The 26924-nt window shown below is 41.1% G+C and overlaps 1 protein-coding gene across 2 annotated transcripts; it reads left to right on the top strand.

Moving 5' to 3' along the window:
* Positions 1–1687: 1687 nt before the first annotated feature.
* On the top strand, positions 1688–22507 carry LOC311253525 (glycerol-3-phosphate dehydrogenase, mitochondrial-like). 2 transcript variants are annotated; one of them, XM_084347555.1, is made up of 18 exons: positions 1688–1770; positions 5731–5840; positions 7310–7318; positions 9178–9349; positions 9648–9772; positions 9861–9958; positions 10727–10890; positions 12981–13145; positions 13266–13410; positions 13996–14189; positions 14356–14490; positions 14573–14748; positions 15712–15843; positions 15929–16087; positions 16747–16859; positions 16963–17041; positions 17144–17242; positions 20492–22507. In XM_084347555.1, the coding sequence occupies exons 2-18, from the start codon at positions 5739–5741 to the stop codon at positions 20615–20617; spliced, it is 2193 nt and encodes a 730-aa protein (XP_084203681.1). In that variant the 5' UTR covers positions 1688–1770; positions 5731–5738; the 3' UTR covers positions 20618–22507. The 2 variants fall into 2 exon arrangements, with proteins under 2 accessions (XP_084203681.1, XP_084203682.1); XM_084347556.1 differs by lacking the exon at positions 7310–7318.
* The last annotated feature ends 4417 nt before the right edge of the window (positions 22508–26924 follow it).

Below are 26924 nucleotides of genomic sequence, written 5' to 3' on the forward strand. Positions count from 1 at the left end.
AGTCCACTCTGTCTGCAGAGCAAAGGAAATGACTGTTCACTTCTCCCACTCTCGGACTGCAGGACTGGCTGCCAGTGACACCGACAATGTGCTTTTGTTTACGTGCTGCGCACCAGTGTGCCAAACCATATTACGCACAAGCCACAGAGGGGCGGGCTGGTGTGTGTGTGTCCCTGTGTGTGTGTGTGTGTGTGTGTGTGTGTGTGTGTGTGTGTGTGTGTGTGTGGGAGCCATTGACTGGTGTGTAATTTGGAAATAATGCTCGTGGCCCACTTTCTTGCAGTTTTCTTGCATCATATGTCAGGAATTTTATTGCAATTTTCAAGCATTTTCTGTTCAACTTGAGGCTTCGCAGAGACAGATACATTTTAGCGTTTATTGGGAATAAGACTCAAAGATAAAGATCATGTTCATCAGCTGTTCTTTAAAGGAACAGTTCACCCATTGTTGAATTTTTATAGGAGAAAAATTAATGATAATTCAGTCCTTATTTAGGCTCCTCACCCTCATGTTGATGGAAAGTCGGGCGAAACATTTCTGGAGCTTGATACAAAGTCGTCTTTGATATATCGTTGATACTTTTATTAGTTTAGTTGATAATTGTAGTTAATTTTAGATTTTTTTTAAAGGTGCGACTTGTAAAAATTGGTCACCTTGAACTCCAAACAAATCGGGGCAGCATATCACCAGAGGAACTGCTAACTGCTGCTAACAGTGTCAGCAATGACTGTGGCTACTGTTAGCCTGTTAGCTCAGTTAGCCGTGCAGCTAGGAGGACTACAAGGAGAGTTGATAATTGTAGTTAATTTTCTTCAAGGAGGAGGAAGACAAGGATAAGGTTGGGGGGGAGGAGGAGAAGGAGGAGAAGGAAGAGGATGGAGGAGTAGGAGGAGAAAGAGGAGAAAGGAGGAGAAGGTTGGAGGAGGAGGAGGAGGAGGAGGATGGAAGAGCAGGAGGAGGAGCAGGAGGAGAAAGAGGAGAAAGGAGGAGAAGGTTGGAGGAGGAGGAGGTGGACGAGAAGCAGGAGAAGGTTGGAGGAGGAGGAAAGAGGAAGATGAGGATGGAGGAGGAGGAGGGGAAGGAGGACAAGGTTGGAGGAGGAGAAGGAGAGGGATGAAGGAGGAAGAGGAGGAGGAGGAGGAGAAGGTTCGAGGATGAGGAGGAGGAAAGAGGAGGATGAGGATGAAGGAGAAGGAAGAGAAGGTTGGAGGAGAAGGAGGGAGGAGGAAAGGAAGCAGAAGGAGGGAGGAGGAGAAAGAGGAATAGGATGGAGGAGAAAGAGGAGGAGAAGGAGGGAGGAGGAGGAGAAAGAGGAGTAGGATGGAGGAGAGGGTTGGAGGAGGAGGAGGAGGATGGTGGAGAAGGAGAAGGAGAAGGAGGGACGAGGAGAAAGAGGAGTAGGATGGAGGAGAAGGTTGGACGAGGAGGAGGATGGTGGAGAAGGAGAAGGAGAAGGAGGGAGGAGGGAGGAGAAGGTTGGAGGAGGAGGAGGAGGAGAAAGAGAAGTATGATGGAGGGAAGACCGGTGTTGTGCAATCGTCCCCTCCTCTTTACGTCACCAACGTGTCACCGCCCCCTCTCGAACGCCATTGGACGAGCTTAGCAGCGTTCTGCGCTCCGATTGGCTCTCCGCCCTGTCGCTCGCGCCCGCTCCGTTTCCTGGTTGTAGCTGTCAAACACAGGCTGCGGTTCGGATAACAACCGATGTCCTCAGTCGCTTCCCTGCATCGCCCCGAGCGACTCGTACCCAGCCTCAAAACAAGAAAGCCTGTAAGTGGGAATATCTGTTGTGTCAACGAGTGTTTTCCGGACATTTTTAATCCGCCTAACGTGTGGTTAACCCCGTGTTTGACTGGCACAGAGCCAAAAACGAGGGGCAACATCTGCGAGCTTTGCTAGTGACTCTGCCAGGGAAGGAGTAACCCCTTCACCTCAGCTGTTGTAGCGAAGGACATGCCCTGTTCATGTGTGTATTTGCGTCATTTAAAACCGTGTGAATATCTAAAAACGTCCTCCGAAGTCAACCTCTTCCTGTTAGGTGTGCGAGCCGCCTTTAATGTAACATGAAGGGCTTATTCGTGACCGTTAAGACGAAGCTTATTTCTGGTTTTCCTCAAAGACCAAACCAGGCTGACATTTTAATCCACAGTAAGATGAGTGAAGATAACGTTGACTTCCTCTTTTGAAGCCAGGTGTGGAACAACATAGTAAATACCTGTCCTCATACATCAGTATACTACCACCTGCTGTTGAAAGCAAGGGGTTTTTGTCAGCACTACAAGCGGGATTCCCGATTTTTCTCTGGAAATACACAGGCCTTAAAATAGCAAAAATGTCAATGGAGTTCGCCATGTGTCTGATGAAAACCCAGCCTGTGTTTCAGGCAGGAAGCCCCCTCGCCTCTGCTGACTCATAATGAGTGTGCAGGCTGATGTAAGCACCATCATGAGGAGGGATAGTGAAATGTTGCTGGTTATGTCACCCACATAATTGAGGTTTTGACGGTTTGGTGGTTCAGCTGGATAAACTGCATCCATCAGCGAGGCTCCATGTCAGGAAGCTTCCTCGGGGCTAATTATTGTCATATTTGGCCTTTTGTAGTGTTCAGTAATATACACACATTGTTTGCTAAACCTTAAGTATCCTTTTCTGCATTATAATCTCAAAAGTTTATATATTTTGGGACATATTGGACAACTTATACGTTTATACCGATATATATATGTGATAGGCCAATATCGCCGAGATTATCAGCCAACTGATGTATCAGTCGGACGCTAGTATGGATCTTGGTCGCAGTTACAGAAGAAATGTAATCCGTCTCAAGGTTGTTTATGTCCTGTGTTATAACTATGGACTGTTATCAAATCTGTCAGATATCAGTATCGGCCTCAGAAATTCATTATCAGTCAGACGACAGAACTTCTACTTTTGTTAAATGAAAAAAAGGATCTTTTTAAAGACAATAATCTTGATATTACTTGTAAGACTTAAGGAACTGAAAAAAGTAGACTGAAATTCAGGTACTTGAACTATTGTCTAAAACTGGCAACATTTCTGTGTAAGTTTGAAAATCAGTGGGTTTGATATTAAGCCCTAACAGAACGTATATATTTCATATTATTAACCAATATCTTGATCATTTCTGTTGGTGTCGAACAGACCTCAGTTGAACTTTAAACCTATCTTGGGGCGTTAAACCCTCTGTCACAATTATACTCACTGAGGGCTATAATTATATTACATACTGTAGCTCACAGCTTAAGTATCTAACATATGCAGTTGTGTAATGATAGATTACAGTTCTGTGGAAAAGCTGTCACACTCTTTATAACTTTATAACCGGTAATAAAGAGACGAACTTGCTTTAACCAAGCTACGCTTTAAGTCAGACTTTTTCTATGTGTATAAAATGACATGTTATAATTTATAATTTGGTCCGAGGCGGATTTTTGGTGCTCATACTTGCCGACAGGATATCATGATAGGTCATTTATTACAACCGAACTGGTTGTTGACATTTGTGCCATCTGCGGCAGTGTTTTATTAAAATGCATTAGAATCTGCTCCAGCGTATGCCGCTCCCTGGAAACCTCCATTCAAAGTACCGAACACTTTTCTGGGGAGCTGCGAGGCCCCTCGACCCTGATGGTGTCGTGTTCTGCTCGTTCTGGAGCTCAGGGTCGTTATGACAATGTTGGAAACAGTATCCGAACAGTTGCTTCATAATAAGCTGCAAATAGTTAATTGTCATGTTGGTTTTAAACATGATCTGGCCATGTGTAAGACACCATCCGCTGTTTTCAGTCATATCAACGATATTAAGATGAGTTATTTGCTTAAGTTTTGTTATAATGCCCCAACTTGGGAACTTCTAAAACAATTAGTTGACGAATTATCAGCAAAATATGTGATAAATTCAATAATTTATGTCATTTTTTGAAGCAAAAATGCCAGAAAATCCTTATTTTACCTTCTCAAATGTTTAGATTCCCCTTTTTTTTAAATTATTTTAAGTTTTGGAGTGTTGATCAGACAATTTCTCACAGTTTTCTGACATTTTATAGACCAAACCGTAATCGAGACAGTAATTATTTGGCAGACTAATGGATAAAAAAGCTACATGTAAATAGGCAGTTAATTGGTTGGTTGAAGCCCTAATTTCAAATAAGTAGAATTGTACTATGTGGCCAAAAATATTCAGAAACCAAAGTACAATGCTTTATGTTGCAGTCCTTGTAATGAGCGTTCTTTATTTCTAGCAGTCATGAAGTGTCGTACATCATTTGATTCAGGAGAACCTGAAGTTTCAGTCCGGCTCATTTAAAGTTAAAATTTTAAATTTGTTTTGAATAAAATTGATGAATTTACGAAAATTTAAGGAAAATGCAAGTTGAAATTTGGTGTTTTTTTTCTTTACTTTGAACTCAGACGGATGTTTGTTGTTTTTAAAAAGATGTAATTGGTTGTTTTAGACTTCCATATGAATTTTCGTCTACATCTGACCTTTCCAAAGCAAGTTACAGCCATTTATTATCATATTATCCTCTGTGTTTTCCACTGACAGACAGGTGTAATCCCATATTTCTCTCAGAGAGTAAACAGAAGGTTATCCAATCATAACAGAGGAGAAAAGTTACCTTTTTTCAGAGAAATATATGATCCAATGCACAACATCCTCAGCTTCAACCAGAGGAATAAACTACGTGAGGCTGCTGTTTACTGAGCGGATGACGTGTTAGGAATGCACTTTATTTGGCAAAGCAGCTGCTCGTCTGCGAATTTGAGGCCATTAAGTTAAAAAGTAACACTGAGGGACCAGGCTGCATTTTAAGAGAACATAATTTGGGCTGCAAGAGGTCCGGCTGTCAAACAAACAAAATAAAGACACATAACTGAGACTAAACATGACTGGAACGAGGACATTTTTTGATATATTTCTTGAAATCCAAGATTATACTGCCTTGTTTTGTATGAAACAATCCCTGAACACTGCAGGATGATTGTCTTCAGTTTCTTGTCCAAGACTTTATGAAAGTAATTTTATGTAACCAGTTATTTACATGCATCTCAAAGACCAGTGAAAGTCAAAGTGTAATGTGCTGCAGAGTTGAACAAACATAACGATTTTGCAAAAGGTGCGGCTAACATTTAGTTTCAATATTGATGAATCTGTCAATTAGTTTTCTTTTCCCAACAAATCAATGAGTCTGATGTCGTGTTTAAATGTCAGAATAATCACAAACTCCCAACACAAGTTACCAGTTGCGTCTTTAAAGATGGAAACACTTCATGATGACAGAAAACAGGAAAGACCAAGATGATGTAATGAGCGATAACCGCCTGAAGGTCAGAAAAAAGTTGTTTTTCAGGCAAATATGCCAAATATTTGCTTTTATTCAATTCTGAACCTGTTTTTTGGAACGCTGGTCGGACAAAACAGACATTTGAAGACATCACGTTTGAGTTTTCACTTTATTCTGATGTTTTATTTAACAGATTAATACAAATTAAAGCATCTCTGTACAAAATGAAAGTTTGTCCTCATTCCTCTCCACATGAACTTTCCTCCTCTCAGCCTGACTTGCAGCTTTTTGGATCCTCCCATCCCCCCTCTCCTGTACTTAACTCCCTCTGTCTGGCTCGCATGCCTCCTTCACATGATCACCTGTCATGTCAGAGTCTTATAACCCCGCAGTGTCTCCTCACCGCGCTTCACTTTCTCCGCAGGGCCGACGATGGCGTTCAGGAAGGCTCTGAAACGGACGGCGATCATAGGCGGCGGGGCGGTGGCCGCGGTGTTCGGCCTGTCGCAGCTGATCGAGTACAGGAAGACGCAGGTAAGGATTTTGTGACGCTCCACCAAATGTTTGCTTTTTGCTTCTTGTTGCTTCTTGTAGCTTTCAATAATTCCTGTTTTGCAGCATTTGACTGAAATGTCAATATTTTGTTCGCCGGCCTGCTTTGTGAGCTGCCTCCAGTCTGGCAGGCAAAATTCAGGGGTAAACTTTATGTTTTAGGTGTAAAAAGAGTGGGTTTTCATAATAAAATCCACCTATTGTTGCTTGAAAACAGCACAGTAAGCAGGGAGGGACTACCTCTCGGGACATGTCTTGTCTAGATGTTGGAATGTGCTGTTGAGGTCTCCAAGGTGTGTTTTATTTTGTTTATCTGGTGATTTCCTGCTGCCGTGCAGGAGGCATCAGTTCACTCACAGGAACGCCGGCACTGGATCCTGAACTGCTTTAAAATGAGGATAAAACTAACAGATTTCTTTTTTACCAGCAGGTTTTTTACACTGTGGTGAAACTGACAGCGTTTTCTGAGAGGAGTTGTGACTGTTTTACTGTTTGGCCCTTCAAAATAAAGTCATAAAGTCAAGTGTTTGCTCTCAGACAAAGTTATACATCTTGGGAATAAGTTTCTCCCTTTCTTGCTGAGAGTAAGATGAGGAGATTGCTCCCACTCTCATGTTTTTTTGCTAAATATGACGCTACACCTGCAGCAGGCTAACTTAGCTTAGCACAAAGACTGGAACTAGTTGCCAGGCAGCCAACATAGACGCCAGGAAGTCACAGATCCTAGTCGAGTAGTAAAACGGCCCCAATAAAACAGCAAATTGTTGGTTTAAACTTTGTGTACAGATCAAGCGGAAAAGCTCTGGAGCTGAAACACTGCAGAAGTTGAAATGTCCAACTTCAAGAGAAAAATGTGCATTTTCACACACTTTTGGACCATTATTGTTACAACACTGGTGTACGAAAAGTTGGAAAAGTTAGAGAGCATAACCCAAAATACTACTCATTACATCTGGAATTTAGCTTATTGTGCATCTAAGCCTCATAATCAAAGGGAAAACTTGTGTTAGATGCATTTAGTTGTTTGATATATTGTAATGTGTGTGTTTATCTGCAGGCCACATTGTCTCATTCTTGTTCTTGACTCGACATGATGTTTAGCTGCTTGACACTGTAGATAGACTGCATGATAAATGTGAGGAATGAAGAAGCTGAGAACAATAGGCCGAGTTAAACTGGTACCTGAGGTCAGGTAACGTCTCACCTCCTGACTGGTGGCTCTGGCAGCTCTGCCGGCCTTGAAACACTCCTTGAAGGTCCGACTCCATTTGAGACGACGGCCGCAGCAGCTGTGTTTCCCCTGACCTCTGACCTGACTCGGGCCTATTTTCGGCAGTGCCTCACATCTACATACCAGACTTCATGTGACTGTACAACCCTAATGTGAACTTTGTTTTGTGTCCCGGCGCGATAATGTCTTCTCTCGCCCCACCGTCGTCTTCCCAACCAAGCACGGATTGGTAAGCAAGAAGTCGCCCCTGATGAAATATAATTATTTTCACAATAGTTTGTAATCATGCATGCCTCTCTAATCCCAGTAATTGCAATGCTGATGAGATGAATGTCCGTCTTGTCTCCTTTAGCAAGGGCATATGGCTTGGAGAAGTTTTTCAAGACAGCGGCCGATTGGCTATTAGCATGGGCCTCGCGGCGCCATTGACTGACTTAACTTGATTACGGGGGGCAACGCTGTGGCTCTTAATTCTGCGGCGGTGTTTGTCTGGTGTGCATCATCAAAAATAGACAATGATTATATCATCGTCTTGTTTGCGGTCGCAGAGCTAAATTACAAACGCCCGCTTCTTCCATTTGCAAGTCAAATGCCACGTCTGCTTCAAAGCCGCTTGATGCAATCATTTAGCTTCAGCCTGCTAAATAGAAAAAAGAAAAAAAAAATGAATAAATATTTCATTAGAAGTGAAATCCCTCATCCTCACATCAGAGGGTGAGCTGGGCTTTTTTTTATTTTATCTCTGTAAATTAATTATTTTGCTAATCAAACAGTGGATGTAAGTGATGTTCAGTGGCTGAATGTGAGGTTGTTTTGTGGGTTTTTTTGCGGCGCTGAGCAGCATGTTGCAGCAGCAGACAGTCACCCTCAGCAAACCTTTGCTTGCTAATCACTTCAAGAATATGTTGATTTTTTTTGTTTGTTTTTTGCTTTGTTTTTTTTTTTAGCAACACTTAGAAACTGAAGGTGAAAATGAGACATCATAAGCACATCTTTATCTCACTTTACTAGGAAGAAGAGCTTGTCAACAATGCTTTACAACAACACCTGGCTGTGGCAGATTGTTTACTAGTAAATAAAAGTTGCATTAGTGTAAATAAAACTTACTCTATCATGAATAGAAGTCCTGCATTCACTCTTTACTATGTAAAAGTATCAAAAAAATATACTTAAAGTATCAAAATAGCTTATTTTGCAGGTTATTACTGGTGCAGCTTCAACTACCAATCAATATTAACCTACTTTGATAATCAATTAATCTGTTTGAGTAACTTAGTAAGAAAAAAAAAGTCAAAATTCTCTGATTCCAGATTCCTAAATGTGAATATTTTCTGGTTTTGACAAAAACTGACAACACTTTTCACCATTTTCTGACATTTCATAGACCAAATAATTTATCTGTGAGTCGAGAAAATAATCAACAGATTAATTGGCGATGAAAATAATCGTTGATTGCAGCCCTAAATGCATCAATGTGTAAGCAGCCTTGTCATGTTTTAGCGAGTATGAACTACTTTATATATTACGGATAGTTTAATGTACAACAAGTCTTTAAAGGCGTCAGATAAATGTAGATAATGAATCTCAACGTCGAAATCCAAATCAAATCTAAAGCAAAAATGTAAAATAACGAATATCAGCAACATATCTCTTTTAAAAATATATATTTTTAAACTTCAAATCAATCCACTTTGAAAAATCAGCATTGTTCGGGCTAGATTAAACTTTTTAAATAATAAAGTAATTAATGCACAATACAATAATGTAAACGATAAGCTAACCTCATCACACATTCACCTGAAATCCATAATGTATTAAAGTGATTGCGAGTCATTATGCATTATGTCACATGTGATTGTATGAGGTGATTGTAATGCAGGAATAATGCATGAACACATTACACTGGGGATGTGTCTGCAGTGCGCTTATAATGTTTCAGAACGCACCTGACGGGAAGTGTTGCTGCATCTTCTGTTAACATAGATCTTAAATAGAAACATTAACATACAGACGTTAGTTTTGCACGACGAGGGAGCACAAACGAGTCTTTACGAGGCGTCAACAGTGTTTGTGTTTGTGTCACATCAGGCTCGGTTGGCTCACGTGGCGGCAGAAGCCGAGCTGAAGGCGCCCTTCGCGGACGAGCTTCCCTCCCGGCAGGCGCAGCTCGCGGCGCTGCAGAACACCGAGGAGTTCGACGTGCTGGTGGTCGGAGGAGGAGCCACGGGTGTAGGATGTGCCTTAGACGCTGTCACACGCAGTAAGATCACTCTCACTTACAGCTCCTCTCACGGGAGGTAACAGGTTTCAGGGCTCTGTAAGTGAGCTCAGTGAGTCATGAGTGAAGGAGGGAAACGCCTGCTGATAACAGTTCATAATGGTGCCAAGATTATGTCTTACAAAATCCAGAAATATTCAGTTTAATATGAGATAAAACAGAGGACAGCAGGAAATGTCCATGTTTGAGAGGATGAACATAACATTAATCAATTATAAAAAAAAGAAAAGATTCATTTTCAGTCCAGTACTGAGTCATCCTCTGTCATTTTGTCCCTCAGACCTAAAGACTGCCCTCGTGGAGAGAAGCGATTTCTCCTCAGGGACGAGCAGCCGGAGTACAAAGCTGATCCACGGTGGAGTCCGTTATCTCCAGAAGGCCATCATGCAGCTGGACTACGAACAGGTTTCCTCCTCGTCCTCCTGTTTTTATTTTATTCTAATCTGTTGCTCTTCTTCATCCTCATCTTATCTCGTTCTCTCCACCTGAACAGTACATGATGGTGAAAGAGGCCCTCCATGAGCGAGCCAACCTCCTGGAGATTGCACCTCACCTATCCGCACCGCTACCCATCATGCTTCCTGTTTACAAGTGAGTGTCACAGAGTCATATTATAAGAGTTAAGTCTTTGTCCATTGTCTGTTTCTGTAGACCACAGACATGTTGACGCTGTGCTTACGGCACAAAAAGCCCTTGGTTAGGGTTAGTTAAAGATCATGTTTTGGCTTTAAATATCGGATTTTGTTGCCACAAAAACAGCTTGAAAATGTCCTGATGTCTCATTAAAAATACCTGTTTTATTGCCAGAATTTATACTGTAAAACTTCCCGACATCTTGTTAAAGATATCCGATTTTCTTGTCACAAAGACGGCTGAAATATGTCCTGACACCTCATTAAAAATGTCTGGTTTTGTAGCTACAAACACGGCAGCGAAATTGCCTTCGTCTCATTAAAAATACACAGTTTTGTTGCCACAAAGAAGGACAGAAAATGTCCTGACATCTTGGTAAAATACCCAGTTTTGTTGCTACAGAGATGGCTGGAAATAGCTGAAATATGTCCCGACATCTTGCTAAAAAAACCTGGTTTTGTCAGTTGAAACTGTAGAGATTGTTCTCAAACTGTGTAAAGTACCTGTTGTTTGCAGAAATGCCAACATTTTATTGTGGCACTGTTCTTTTAATCTTCAAACTTCAGGTAACTGAAGTGTTTTACTCATTTTAATCTGAGCAGAAAATGAACCCCAGCTTGTAATGTTTGTTGACAACCTGAAATTGACCCAAAAATTGTAGTTAATGGGTCAAAATGATGAGTTTGGACCTTCAACCTAACTTTAATCGCTGTGTTCATTTCTAAGATGGTGGCAGTTGCCTTACTACTGGGCCGGGATCAAGATGTACGACGTGGTGGCCGGGATCCAGTGCCTGAAGAGCAGCTACGTCCTCAGTAAGTCGAAGGCCTTGGAGCTGTTCCCCATGCTGAAGAAGGACAAGCTGGTGGGAGCCATCGTCTACTACGACGGTGAGTCAAAGTTTTTTGCCTGCAGAGGTTTTTTTTTTCTTCTGCTTTGCTTTAAATGTTTTCACACGGACGCTGGCGTGTGTGGACAGTCATCTTAAAGGCACGCTTCGTTTGTTGATTCATTACTCACCTCGTTATTTTCTGTAAACATGATGAAGGCAGCTGAGTCAGGCTGGTCGCTCCTGCCCTTTAACCACTGTTTGACTTTGTGTTCCTTTACACTGAATCTGCAGCCGGTTTCTTAAAGATTTCACATTTTCTCAGCAGCCCGTCATGAGTCTGGCAGCTTGTTTTTGAGAGATCAATGAGCACTTTGCCTGTAAAACAATGCAAAATTGGAAAAAATCTCTTAATTTCTCAAGTGAATTCTAGTTGTGAATACATTGTAATCTTGTATAAATTGTGCAGAAGCTGCATGATTAAGGCGCCCAGATGAGGCCTCAGAAGTAAATCTTGCCCCGTGGCCTTCACATCTCCACTGGTCCCTAACAAAACGTGTTGACAGGCTGGTAGGATGCCCTCTCTGCCCCGTGGCGGTAAAGGTTGCGTGTTCCCTGGATGAGTACGGAGGAGAACCAAACATATGCTGAGTGTCCAGCTGAGTGTGAGGAGCGCTGGTGCCGCGGGCGTCCTTTTCCTCTCCGCCGCCGAAAATAACAAATTTGTGTCTGCGGGTGATGTGTCTGTTACTGTAGGCTTCACTGAGCGTCAGCTCGTCATGTCTGTGACAATGGCTGCTGTTTATTTTAGAGCTGATGCTGCTTAAAGATGCTTTTTATTTCTAAGTCAAGATATCAGATACATCTGCATATTTTACTGTCCTATATAACATCTTTTTAAAGGATTTAACTTGAAAAATGAAATCCCAAAATTAGTCGTACAAATGTTGTTTATCAGTTGTTTTAATTAAATAAAATGTATCCACTCAGCAGCCTGTTTTGGAGGCGTTGTACTCGTCTAATCTTCAGTTATAACTGGATTTATAGCAGGCTGGAGAAGCGGAAGGAGACCTATTCCTTGGTGCAAAGCAGCATATGTTTGATTTCCACCCCCTCCCTCACCGTCATCTGCTCAGAGGGGGAGGAAGGTTGGGGGGGAGGCAGGGCCGGGATGGTGGAGGGGTGGGGCATCTTTTTCTCCAATTATGCCGTCTGGAACAATCACGCCGGTGACATTTCGAAATCTGACCTTCTCTCCCGGCGGTGTGGAGCGCAGAGGAGCGTCGTCGACGGTCGGACCGGCTGAGCAGCAGCTTTTTCTCCCGCTGTCGTGGTTACTGCTGCTGCCACCGACAACACACGCAGCAAATGTGACGGCCCGGCTGGTGTTGTTGGTGTTGGTGTTTGTTATAAGGCCTGAATGCTACTCAATGACACCAGAGTAGTTTAATGTAGGAACAACACGTCTGTCAGAAATGCTTTGTTATACACAGAAGTCCATAGACAAAACAGATAATTTAAGGGTAAGATTAAAGTGTCTTCAGGAGTACTTCTGCATACGTGACAAAAATAGTATTAAGCCTTTTGTGGCTCTAGAAGAAGCTGCATGTAATCTGATAAATTGCATCCAGGGATGTCACTCAGTGGCTCAGTTGCATTGTGGGTAATGTAGGCAGCAGGTTTTGGGACTGTTGGACATGTTTAAAAACAAATGATCAGAATTAATACAGTAGAACCAGAGATATAATGTTTTTTATTCAGCATATTCTTCTTTCTTCCTCCTACATTACCCACAATGCAACTGAGTGTCATCACTGGAGGCAGTTTATCAGATTGCATGCGGCTTCAGTTACACCTTAATGGAAAATATCTTCATAATAAAACATTGACTCTTCTTGCATTTTCTCCAAAACTGCACCAGGACCTTCTCTCAGTCTCTCAAACAAATCCAACAACGAGAGAGGCATTCAGTAGAGCGTATACCTCCGCCAAGGCCCAACGGCCCCCTTTAATTCAATCAACCCTAATCCAATATCAAACCTGATAGACTGTCCGTCCAGATTTGTTTGAGTTTGTTTCTGTCTAACCTAGAAATTGCTGAAGAAACGAAGCTCATATAACTGAACAGTTCTTCTTCTCTTTCTCCTTCAGGGCAGCACAACGACGCCCGTATGAACCTGGCCATCGGCATCACTGCCGCCCGCTACGGCGCCGCCGTCGCCAACTACACCGAGGTCGTCCACCTGCTGAAGACAAAAGACACGGAGACCGGCAAGGACAGGGTGTGTGGAGCTCGCTGCAGGGACGTCATCACAGGTGAGACAACTCCAAATGTCGTGATTTTCTTGAGTTAAACGATTAGTTGTTGTTGTTTGTGATTAATCGTCGCTGCTTTGATCAAACTCTCATCATCGTCATCATCTTCGTCTCTCACAGGAAAGGAGTTTGACGTGAAGGCCAAGATTGTGATCAACGCCACGGGCCCGTTCACAGACTCGCTGAGGAAGATGGACAACCAGGAGACGCAAAACATCTGCCAACCGAGCGCCGGCGTCCACATCGTCATCCCCGGTTACTACAGGTGCTCACACACACACACACACACACACACACACACACACACACACACTCACACGCTGACTTTAAATTGGCCGTTCATGTTTGTATAAGCGATGTTTGACTTCTCTCAAAGTTTCCCGTGTTTCAAAATGCATTAACAGCGTTGTCTCATTCTAATGTGTAAATTCTAAGCTGGCTAAACTGTTACCTGACCTATACCGTCACGCACGGTACAATCTCCTCTGGTTAAGATACAGCGCAGCAAAACAGCGGTTCTGTTGAAGTCGGGGGTTTTTAAAGTTCAGCGAAAGCTTATTGAGTGAAACCCGAGGGAGCGCGAGCCCTTTGAACAGCGGCAGAAATGCCAACCACCTAATTCTCTTCCTCCCGCCGCTATCTGCCCCCTCGCCACCTCCTCTTCCTCCCACATATCTCTGATTTTTCCATTTGTGCTTCCTCTCCAGCTCCTCAATTTGTCTTTCGCTTCGTTTCTTTGTGCTTTCTTTTCTTTTTACTTCTCTAAAACACCTCCCACTCGTCCTCACACTGAGACAATAAAGACAGTCAGACATTAGAGGTAATAATAAAACGATTACTTGTATTTCAGTCCTGACAACATGGGTCTGCTCGATCCGGCGACAAGCGACGGTCGTGTCATCTTCTTCCTGCCCTGGGAGAAGATGACCATCGCAGGGACGACCGACACGCCCACTAATGTGACGGCACACCCAATCCCGGGGGAGGACGACATCAACTTCATCCTGAGCGAAGTCCGCAACTACCTCAGCCCTGACGTAGAAGGTACGGGAGACCGTGGTCACGTATTTATAAGTTACTATTGATGGATGACGTTTAAATGTGTATAAACATCAGAAAACCTCATTCAAAATCAAGATCTAGTCACCTTAAAGTCTTATCAATGCCATCCTTGTCTGAGTCTTGAATCTTGTGTTTGTGTCGTCTTCAGTGCGCCGAGGAGACGTGTTGGCAGCGTGGAGCGGCATCCGACCCCTGGTGACCGACCCCAACTCCAAAGACACTCAGTCCATCTGCAGGAACCACATCGTCAGCATCAGCGACAGCGGACTGGTCACCATCGCCGGTCAGTTAGCCTCCAGGATTCAGCCTCTGAGTTTAAAAAGCAGCGTGTTAACCACATTAAAGTGTTTATTTTGTGTGTTCAGGTGGGAAGTGGACCACCTACAGGTCCATGGCCGAGGAGACTCTGGACGCAGCCGTCAAAGCCCACGGCATCTCAGCAGAGACATGCAAGACTGTCGGCCTGATGCTGGAGGGAGCGAAAGGCTGGACGCCGACGCTCTACATCCGCCTGGTGCAGGACTACGGCCTGGAGAAGGAGGTAAAACACACTCGTTCACTAGTGATGAGTTAGAAACAGGAAGGGGTGGAAAACATTGTGTTTTTTTTTGGGTCTGTGTACATTTTTGTGAAAGAAACAATAAAAAACAAGATTTAAAAACAACCAAAAAACCTCAAAATATCTAAAAAATGCTTTCACCAACTCAGCTCAACGTAGAAACTTCTTTGTCCGATCATTTTTACATTTCTGTTAACGATACAGCGTGTGAGCCTCAGAGATGCTTCTCCTCCAAAATGCCTCTCCTGCATGTCTAGACGCGGCAGACTCAGACCTTTAGCTCTGTACTGTACACAGGAGCAGACTCACATTCATCTCCTAACAAAGCTGTGAAATCCTCCTCACACAGACACATTCAGCGTCTCCGTCAGTGGCGCTGACATTAAAGCCGCTGCTGTAACAATGCTGACATTTCTGCTACACAAAGACCGGACGCGCGCTGAAATGCACTGTACGCGGCGCGATTTATCAACGGCATCAAGTAAGGGCACATTGATTTACATCAGCTACACGCCATCTTTCCAATAATTAGCCTGCGCGTTTCCATTAAATCCGATAGAACATTGTTTCATGAAGAAAAAGTAGTCGTTCGCCGAGCGTCTCCGGTCTACTTACTCCTCATTAGAGGCGTTCTGCTGTTCACTGGAATATTCCTCAAAGGTCACTGTTGATATTTGGACAGCGTTTGCCCTTTCGCATGATCGGAGAGCCAATGATCTGAATAGCAAACAGGCCTCTTGTCTTCTGTAAACATGTGACACCTCAACGACAAAGCGGCGCTAACGCTGATCGTTTAAGAGATCGATCGTGTGACGAGCAGCCGCCACCGCTACGATGTAGACTGTGAACCCTGTGGTTTTATACTTTGAACATGTGTATTACTATTCTAAGTATATTTTAAAGCTGGTTTTCAGTTTAATTTAATATATTTGCCTCTGTTCACAGGTCGCTCAGCACCTGGCTTCAACGTACGGAGGAAAGGCGTTCGACGTTGCCAAGATGGCTCAGGTCACCGGGCAGAGATGGCCGATCGTTGGGAAACGTCTGGTGGGGGAGTTCCCTTACATCGAGGCCGAGGTACAGCCGGAGTTCCTGCGAACAGTCAAGACTCTCAAAGTTTAAACGCTCCAGATTTAGCCTCACGTGAGTCTTCTTTTCTCAGGTTTTGTACGCGATCAAGGAGTACGCCTGCACAGCCATCGATGTCATCGCCCGGCGAACTCGCCTGGGCTTCTTGAACGTGCAGGCGGCCGACGAAGCGCTGCCACGCATCGTGCAAATCATGGGCAAAGAGCTGGACTGGAGTCAGGAGAGGAGGACGGTACGACTGAACAGTTTATCTTATAATTAATTAACTTCCTCCCTGTAGCTAGTTTAACACTTTAAATAAGCATTACCTACATTTTTTCCTGAAGAAAATCTGTCAAAAAAGTTATGTTTTTACACATTTTTACACTTTTATTCCACGTGTTTGTGTAACTCTCCTCCCTGCCCCAGTAAACCTGCCCTGTTTTGCATCCTGCTTTAATCCTTTGTGGGGTTTTTTTGAATTCCCTGCAGTTTCTTTTTCAATAAGTGCACAATGGAAAGGTCCACACCCTTTATCCCTTCAGAGCAGAAGCTTCTGTTTGTGTATGAAAGAGGTGAAACTGAACTCTCACTATTTTGAGCCGTTATTGTCAAGCGGCAACACCGGAGTCTTAACTCGGCTCAGGTGAACAACGTGTTCACAAAAACATCTGCCTTTTATTAATGAATGTTCTTGTTTTGGTCTGATGAAAAAATGGCCGAGCATCATACAGATGTTTCATTTCAGCTCTCTTTCTTCATTCGACAGCATGAAAACTACGAGAATATAAAATATAATAGTTGTCACAGAATATAATGGCTGTAAACTTGCATTCAAGACATGTTTTCGGGCTGAAAGATAAAGATTACTGTGAAATCACTCTTGATTCCTTCTGTCCACGTTTGATTCAGGCGGAGCTGGAAGGAGCCAGGAAGTTTTTGTACCACGAGATGGGCTACAGGTCTCGCTCTGAGCAGCTGACCAAGACGTCTGAGATCAACCTGGACTACCAGGAAGTAGTCAGGTAACCGTTACACCTCCTTTCCCTATGAAACGGAGTAACAGACAATCTTTTGTTATCTGAGAAGATGTTTCTGTAGGTAAACTCTCTTTTATCTGTGCAACAGGTACAAGAAGCGTTTCCACAAGTTTGACAAAGAGAGCAAAGGATTCATCACCACCGTGGACGTGCAGCAAGTTTTGGACGTGAGTCGTCCGTCTCTTTATTTTTTCCGTCTTGTCTTTCATCTTCACACACTTGTCTTCATTACACGTTATCGACCTGTTCTCCTGTTTTTGTCTCCGCAGAGCATCAACGTCCAGATTGATGAAAACTCTCTCCATGAAATCCTTAACGAGGTGGACCTCAACAAGAACGGACAAGTGGAAATTGATGAGTTCTTGCAGGTACGTAACACGCGGACAGAGATCAGTGAGCAACATGAAAACATCCAATAATAACTGATTATTCCTGCAGATATTTCACTTTTACTGCAGCGCTGACGTCACACAGGTTTATGTGTTGAGCTGTGGCGCCTGGTCGGCTGCAGTCCAAGTAAAAACAGTATTTTATTATTATTTTTGAACAATATTTTCCACTTTTCCACTCTTTTTTTTAACATTTTCTTTTAAAGCTTACCTCTAAAATGCAATAAGAGAGAACTGAACTTTTAGAAATGCAGAAATGTTTAGAAAATCTGAATTGTGGCTGTGAACTTAAAAGAAAAGGTTGATGCTCTTTCATATAAGCTGACAAAATGCACCTCTGAGGAAGAATTAAACACAGTTAACTAAAATCAAATATCCAGCGACTCCTCTTGGGCTCCACTGAACACATTTAATTAATAAATCCTTGCAAGAGCGGAAACAATATGAAGAAAACTCTCTTTTTGCAGCCAATTATTAAGTGTTAAAACCTTATTTTCCTAAAATCAAGAGAAAAATCTTGCGTTTGTTACCGGCTAATTAATTCTTTGTTGAATTCTCCTCATCAAGTCAGCGTTTTATCAATAATTAAGTCTCTAAAACCTCTAAAACAAATGGAAAATATGCTGATTGCAACTTTTTTCCAATAGAAATTCATGTTTTTTCTTAAAGATGATAATTCGATTTTTATAAAAGCCTGAAACATCTTGATTTGCATTGGAAAAATGTTCTTTTTTTTGGCAGAAATGATGAGAGGAAGCGTTAATGGCTCACACCTCTGTCAGAGTCTGCAGAACGAACAGCACTGATGACATGAAGCAGATAATAGACGCTCAGGGGAACAACGAACCATTACACGATTATTTCTTCTCGTTTTTTACCTTCAGAATTTTTTCTTGTGTGGCCATATTCTTGTTTCAAGTCGCCTGTCTTGTCACGGTTCAGAAATTGTTACAAAACTTGGCTTAAAAGTATAATTTTATACACATATTTCATCCTATATTTTGAATTTTGACTGTTTTTATATTGCAGATATTTTTTCACAGCGAAGCATCTCCCTGAGCTGGTGCAGAATATAGAAAAAAGTACAATGAAGATAGTTACTGAAGATTAAAAGAGGCATTTAAAGGATTTTCCTACACAAAACTGCCAGGAAATTAGAGTAGTTGGCACGTAAACAGTGATCAGAAACAGATCTAGCGAGGTGCAAAGTGATGCACGTCTAAATATGATTTAATCTCAGGAAATAGGTACAGTAAAAGCGTTAAAGCAACCCAGATCGGGAGTGTTTAGAGCATAAATGAAGATAGAATTAAATGGTTTACTAATCGACAGTACAAAGATATTAAATCTTTAAGCTCTTAAATTTGATTGTTTTCTCTTGAATTTGAAATAAGAAGAACCACAGTAACGGTCACTAAAGCTGCGACACACGTTATCGTTAAAAAAAGACCTCCGTCCACCTGAGACGTGAGAACAGTGAACGTCCGCTGCTGCTGACAGAAGGTGTGAAGTCTCAGACGGAGTTAATTAGGACGGAGACTCTGTTTAATGAGGCCTGAAGTGTGTCCCTGATCCCACCGGAGTCCAGAAAGGAGTCGTTACGCAGCAGCTTGATGGCAGTCGATGATTTAGTCTTCATTAGTGTGTCGACTCCTCCACTGCTCTGCGGACGAAACACAGGACTGAATCTGTGTCAGTAATACAGGACAGAGTCAAGTGTTTTGCTTCATGTTGTGTGTATTGATGCTGAATGTGTGTTTCTGCTTGTGTTTGTCCGACCTGCACGTGGACCACTTAGGGACAACAAACAGGTAGTGTACAGTGCGGCGCTGATGGGGAAACAAGCCCTGTAAGGATCGGGCCTCCTCTCACAAAATAACAAAAAGCTCATGTGGTGAAGAAAGACGACGATGGCTGGAGGGATTAAACTCACTAAAACATCCAACAAGTGTAAAAGCTGCACGAGGAAACTTCATATATTGTGAACTTGAAGGATAAAAGCGGCTATAATATTTATTTTTGTCTTATTGTCGACAAAACCTGAGGAAAAGACCAAAACCAACACTTTTAATGACGCTTACACTTTATATTAACTGTCATTACTAAACGGTTAATTTAAAGTTGATTTAACTTTAGTCAATAGTTATTTTACTGCTTTATAAATCATATATTAAGCTTTTTTTATTGTAAAGTTGTAACTAATGTTTGCAGCATTTTGTAAATGCTTTATAAATAGTCTATAAAGAATGTTAACAGTGAAATAACTATTAACTAAAGTTTATATTAACTATGAACTTCCTATTTATTAACTCTGTTATTATACATTATATTCTCTACAAAGTAAAAATGCGATGATGCAGAGGTTTTCTACCCGGAAGTTACTGTAAACAAACACTGTGATGCAGTTGATAGAACGATAAAGTAAAGATAATTATAATAAAGGATTGCTTGCAAAGGATAATTTCACCCATAATTGTAATAATACATACATGGTGTAAATATACACAACATTTACCTTTAGACGTTGTAGCAACTAGTTTGTTTCCAGCACAATAACACTGGAGTCATTTAATTATATACAGAAATGAAAAAATAATAAATTAAACAGTTACAGCGTGCAGAGCGCAGTACAGGACAAAAGTTAAATTAATAAACATGCAAACAGTCAAATATATTGATATATCGGACGATTTTAAACACATTACTTTGCAGTGTTCCTTCAAATGTCCAACATTTGCAAAGAAATATAAGGGACGCACTGTTTTACAGTTAAACAATAAACTTTATGTATAAATTGACACTGAAACATTAAACTTCACGGGGAAGTCAGTAATTGTAAATTGAATCTGAAGCATCTTTTTCTACAGAGTTTTCATATCGGGCGACATACTGAGGCTGAAATCTGTGAAAAGCCGATATCGGACAACTGATATATTGGTCAGGCTCTACTATACGTACATGTACAGAACATATATAGTGATGTATATTGTTGGTTTTGGTCTTGAATAAGAAAAATATAGAATAATACTTTCCACATCCTAAAGAAATGTATAAACATAACACGACAAGATAAATAAGCCCTCCTCGTTCAGCTTTAACACATACATTACGCACGCTCTGCCTCTTAAAGTTCTGGGATGTGAAGGTGCTCGGACGAATTGTGGGTATTTTCATCGCCCTACAACCTCGGCCTTGTTGTCTCACACACCGTTCTGTTTTCCCGTGCAGCTGATGAGCGCCGTGAAGAAGGGCCAAGTGTCTGACAGCCGCCTGGCCATCCTGATGAAGTCGGCGGAGGAAACTCTGGATAACAGAGGGCCGGTGACGGTGGACCGGAGCGGAGGCGGCGTCTGAGCCCGAGGATCTTTCAGGGATGCCGAGAAGAACCTTCTGGTCGTTTTTTTTTTTTTTAAAGGTGGTGATGACAAAAAAAACAAAAGGGTCTCAAATGCAAATGGCGCTATTTGAATGACAATAATGCAATCAAGGATGCGGCGGGATGAATTTGGCCAAATCAAGTGCAGACCAGCGTCACTCCTGAGTGTTTTTTGGGTGAAATGGGATCTGATGACGGAGGCTGAGGTTTGTTGTCTCATGAAGTCTGTTTGTCTGTCTTTGTCTCAGTGGAGTGATTGCTTCTCGACATCAGGTGCCTCTGATATTACAGCGCACAATGTATCTGTTTTATATACTGTCTTTTAACAAAACTCTTTGATATTTTAATCATCACATTCATCCTCGTCAAACACTCCTTTTTTAAACTGATTGTTGGGGAAAGATTGTCCTCAATGTGATGCAGCTTTTTAAAAATGGCAACTGAGCGTTCGGCTTTATTTTACGGGTCCATTATTTATAGTTTCCTTGAAAGAACGATGTGATTTGATACAAAATGTAGTGAAAATAGTGGCAGTTTTGTCCCCGTAATGATTTATCTTAATAGTTTAGAGCATTTTTTCCAAATTCACTTCACTTTTTGCTCAATTTTCCTCAAAAAAGCACTGAAAAGCAAGTGTACGTGAAGACTTTTGACTGTTTGTCGCTCAGAGGACAATGTTTAATACATTTTAAAGTAGTTCTGTGTTTTAACTGTTATATATAATAATAAATAATCAAAGTGCAAAGCTTAAACGTTGTAAACCACACTATAACAATGTTTTATACTTGAAATTGAAACATCTATAACGTGTTAATTAAGCGAGCTATAGAGGTGCTGGGAAGCTGATTTTGTTGCCTTTGGACAGAGACAGGCTAACTGTTTCCAATCTTTATGCTAAGCTAAGCTAACCAGCTGCCATATAGACATGAAAGTCATGTGGATTTTCTTCTCTCAGCAAGAAAACAACTTAATTTAAATAAAAAATAAAGTTTCCAGCAGTAAATTAATAAGAAACTTTGTTATTTTACCTTTAATTAGTAACAAATCACCAATTCTTTCCAGGAAACTTCCTCTGAAATGAAAAATAATATTTATGGACCCTAAATTAAAGCCTTACCGGGCATTTACATATGTAGTTTCTGATCTTTGCATGTTACAAGCACTAGTCAGGTGATTTTTAACGGTTCTTAAAACACAGATGTTTCTGACGTTGTTGTTTTCTGGTAAAGTCCAGGAGAAATCTTCCTACTGTCCACTGTGTTTTCCATCTCTTGCACTACCTGCCACTACTGACGTTTACATGATGAGGTCTCCAGCTTTAGCGTTACTGAGGAAGCTGCTTTTAAATCACTGCTTTATGTTCAATTATTTATTCCTTTCGTCTCGTGTCACTGCAGCTGTTTACAGTCAGAAACAGAGATTATAGATTTAGAAAGATGATTATGAGGGACTATGACGTTTGAGTAGATTATTAGGTGGAGCGCATGCTAAATGTTAACTATCTCTTAATAATGTAAAGCAAAATCTTTATTTTTCTTAACGTGTGTTTGAAGTGGAGATATTTCTTTTGTTTCTGTGCTTGTGGTCGACAGATCTGATTTAAAAGCTGTATTAACGCACAAAATGATCGTATTTAATCCTGCATGCTGTTAGCTTCATTGTTTATGTGACAGAAATGAGACATTTACGCATGTTTGATCTTCGGATATCGAGTGAAAAGGAAGGCATGAATGTATGATATGTGCCTCGATGTGCCTAAGACATTTTCATAACGCCACACTCCATGTTAAACAAAACAGGAAATTATGTTAAGAATGTAAAGATATTTAAATAACAGTTGTTATATAAAGATGAATATTTAAAATGGATTGTATGTCTTTTTTTTTTTACAACAGGGGTCTGTTGAAAGCCGCCATGTTGAAGGGATTAACAACCAAAAACTGAGTTTCAAGTGATCATTTTAGTTTGGTAATTGTAAGTCAAAAATTACTTTTATTTTGAAAGGGTAGTGGTCAAAGGGGACTTTTATTTTGAAAGGGTAGTGGTCAAAAAGGACACTTATTTTGTTGATGTATGTTCCAAAAGGACACTTATTTTGAAAGGGTAGTGGTCCAAAAGGACACTTATTTTGAAAGGGTAGTGGTCCAAAAGGACACTTATTTTGAAAGGGTTGTGGTCAAAAAGGACACTTATTTTGAAAGGGTAGTGGTCCAAAATGACACTTATTTTGAAATGGTAGTGGTCAAAAAGGACACTTATTTTGAAAGGGTAGTGGTCCAAAAGGACACTTATTTTGAAATGGTAGTGGTCAAAAGGGACACTTATTTTGAAAGGGTAGTGGTCCAAAAGGACACTTATTTTGAAAGGGTAGTGGTCAAAAAGGACACTTATTTTGAAAGGGTAGTGGTCAAAAAGGACACTTGTTTTGTTGGTGTATGTGTCCAAAAGGTACACTTATTATGAAAGGGTAGGTGTAGAAAAAAACAAAAGGACACTTATTTTGAAAGGGTAGTGGTCAAAACAGGAATCTGACGTAACATTTGTACGGACGCTGAGAGCGGCCATGCTTCCAATTATTTTCTTAATGTTTCATCTTGAGATACGATGAGACAGAACTTTATTAAACCTGAAGGAAATTCTTGTTCTGGAGAAGGCTGCAAAAACACATTAAGTAACGTCCACCCCCCTCATAATTACAGTAACCTAAAAAAAAAATACAGTAACCTCCCGAGAACATTAAAGTAATCTCCAACAAATTAAAAGCTAAATTACAGTAACAAAATCATTAACTTGTGATTTCTTGTTAACAGCATTAAAACAAAATATTGAAAGCGTGGCCTTCCACAGGTTTCCTCCCAGCACCGTACCTGTTACTGAGGTGTGTGTGTCAGCGTGTGGTCACAGGAGGTTCGGCTACACTCCCTCGACGCTGACGACCCTTCAGATTAACAGCGATCGCTCGTGGGCAAGCGCGACTTAAATCCACATCCCGATGTTTGATTGTGTTGCGTGGATGAAATTTCAGCTTCATCCCGGCTCAAAGAGAATCAGATCGCTGCTGCTGTAAGAGAAACACAAAGTCATTATCTAATTAAATGTATCTGGTTGCTCTCAGAGCTTTGTTTGGTTTGTGTGTTTCTTCTCGTGTCATTCATACGTGGCGTCACATCAGCGGAGAGACGTCGTGTGACGGCCTGAGAACAGGACAGAAGAGACGAGGACGAGTTCACATGAAGAGTCTGTTTTTATTTTTAATTTGATGTTTACTCTTCAAATCACTTCAACAATCATCTTGTGTTACGGCCTCACTGCTAAAATCTGTCAATTATAAAAGAGTTAATCAAGTCATGTCATCTTTCAGGCATCATTTTCAGACTTTTGCTCGTTGCAGCTTCTGTGAAGATTTGTTTTGTGTCTGTGTGAATTGAATCTTTGAATTTTGGACAGTTAAACAAAACGACGTCACTTTGGGCTTTGGGAAGAAGTGAAAAGCATTTATTTTCACTCCTAATGATTAATTAACATTATCTATGTTGTCCTCATTGTAAACCAACCATCATCTACAGCAATATAGTTAAAGAAGTTTTTCCATAAATAAGTTTTAAAAAATATGGAAATAATTAAAATTTTAGGTTTTGTTTTTTCTTTTGTTTTTCTTGTTTTTTCTTTTTCTATTTTTCTTTAGATTTTTCTCTACTTTTTTCTTTTATCTCTAATTTTTCTTATTTTCCCTTTTTTTCCTTTACTTTTTTCCTTTTCTTCCTGATTCTCACTCCTACTCTCATGTCTGTAGGCCTACGTTAAAAATGGAGATACATCTAGCATAACTTAGCATGACATTAGCATAAAGACTGGACAAAAGGGAAACAGGTCTCCATTCTCTGTCACTGTTACAATGTCTGAGCTTTAGAGGTGCTTGTAGGTCAGTTTTGTTGCCTCCGAACACAGCTGTTTCAAGTCCTTATGCTAAGCTAAGCTAACTGTATCACATCAACAGATCATCAGCAAATGGAGCTCTTCACATTTCTCAGGGTATTTTTATGATATTTTAATGCAGAAATGAGACAAAAGAAGTCCTCACCTCGTCTTTAATAATCTGACACTGTGTCGGCCTCTCTGCTGACCTCTGTTGTTCAGAGTGGAAACAACAGCTACTGTAGATTCATGTACTAACAGTGTATCTACATAGAAAGCTGCAGGTGGAGTTCAGAAGGATTCAGTTTCATGTTTAGTGTTACCTGTCAGTGTGTCGGCTCCGGTTGCACTCGCTCAGATCGGTTCTCACAAAGACAGAAGCGCACACACATTAAACTTCCTCCACCGTCTGCCTCCAAACTGGGTGAAAAACAGCCTTTTTTCCTCCTAAAGGTCACGCTGAGATTTGAATGACAGCTTTAAGTCCTCGCTCATATTACAGAGTCGTCCGCACTGCGACGTCTTCCTGGGAAAAGGCCGACAGAACAGGGGAGCAATTAATTGTAATGAATAATGGGACAAATCTGGTCGGCATATGACCGCTGATGCTCTTTTTTTCCTCTCTCCAGAGGATTAAGACGCGAGCTGAGGTGTCTGCCTGCACACTAATTGAAAAGTGTGAGGATGATGAAGAGGGGAGGGGTTGACCGCTGTCTTCCTCCAGTTCTTCTCCTTAATCCAAAGGGAATTCTGATCCGAATGCATCGCATTTGTCTTTGTTTTGGAGCCTGGAGGACTCTGAACTCTGAACATGTGAGCATCCACAAGAAATGTTTTATTGGTCTCTTGAAAATTTGAATTTCTGTTTAACTTCCGGTGCATTTTTCCGCGTACGCAATGCCGTTTTGAAGCCTGGAAGCTACCGAGAAACAGGAAACCCACAAATTCAACTAAACTACAACTAAAATGTTAAGATTTGAGCCAGAAAAAGACGCGTATCAGGGACATTGCAACTGTTTGGGACTATGGGGTCTGTTAAAAGGAAAAACAAGAAAAATTAAATCTCCTGAAAAAAACAAATGTTCTTTAAAGTTCTCCACTGAACAAATGTAGCTCCGATTTTCTCTTCATGAGCCTGTGAGCTCGAGTGTTTCTGGGCTGGGGCCACACATCAATTCGACAAACCCCTCAGTTATTCAGCTCATAATTATGGTAAATAAAATGATAATTAACTGAGAAATTAATCACATCGACCTCCTGCAGGCACGTAAAAGTTCAAATATTGATACAGGAGAGGGCAGGACTGATTTTAGTCTTCATTATTTGGCGATATTTGTGTTTTTAAGACTAATTGGAGGTGAAAATCATTAAATAAAGAGGTTGTTATTGAAACAGGAAGTCCAAAATTGATTCTGTCGCATACTCTGAGATGACTGAAGAGCCCTGTGAAAGTTAAGGGAAAGAGAAATAAAATGGTCTGAAATAATAGCTCAACCCTTTCTGGGCCACTCTTGAACCTCCTCCGATCGAACAAAAACCATTGTAAAAGGTGTGCTGACATTTACCTGCGTCTCTCACTGGCTTTGTGAGGACAGGAAGCTCTTTCAGCTGCGCTTCAATGGACACCTGCCAATCAACCCAAACCAGAAGAGGGAGAAGAGGAACATTAACATCATTTCTCTGTAAAACAGAGGCCGTTTGTCTCAAAAATGTGTCCAACTGGCGCCAAACGAGACCAAACATCTGAATGAGATGGACACAGACAGCAGTTACAGTGTGTTTGGTGACGGCAGTCGCTCTGATTCCTCCTACGCAGTGAAAATGAAGCACAGTTTTCATGAAGAGCTGCTCACATCGAGACATGTTGTGTTTCTGCCCATCAACAAAGCCTCCTTTCACACTGGGATCTGCAAATTGACTCATTCACTTCAATGAGAGAAATCTGTTGGGAGATCTGAGAGTCATCAGCTCCGACTCTTTGAAGAGAAAAATGTGTTTTGTGATTTCATATTAAAAGCTTTTTATCTGTGCAAGTACTCTTCTTGATTACATCATCTGTTTTCCTCTTATTGGTGTTTTCCTTCATATTATTGTTACCTATGTTTACTATATTTTATGCTGTACAATCTTTGATTATCTGATTTTATTTCCATCATTGTTCTGAAATGGGGGGAACATGAAGATTTTTTTTATTCCCAGAATATTTTTTCTAAACAATTTCCAAAGAAACCGCGGGGCAAAAAAATAGATATATATTTTTTTTTAAGTTCAGACTTTTTTTTTTGTTTTTTTTGTGAATTGAAACCAAAGGAAAAAGAAGAATTTCCAAAAATTCAGAAATGTTTTGAGCATTTCCAAAAATTCAGAATA

Source organism: Pagrus pagrus (genome assembly GCF_965226575.1).
Source record: "Pagrus pagrus genome assembly, chromosome: 24".
NCBI lineage: Eukaryota > Metazoa > Chordata > Actinopteri > Spariformes > Sparidae > Pagrus > Pagrus pagrus.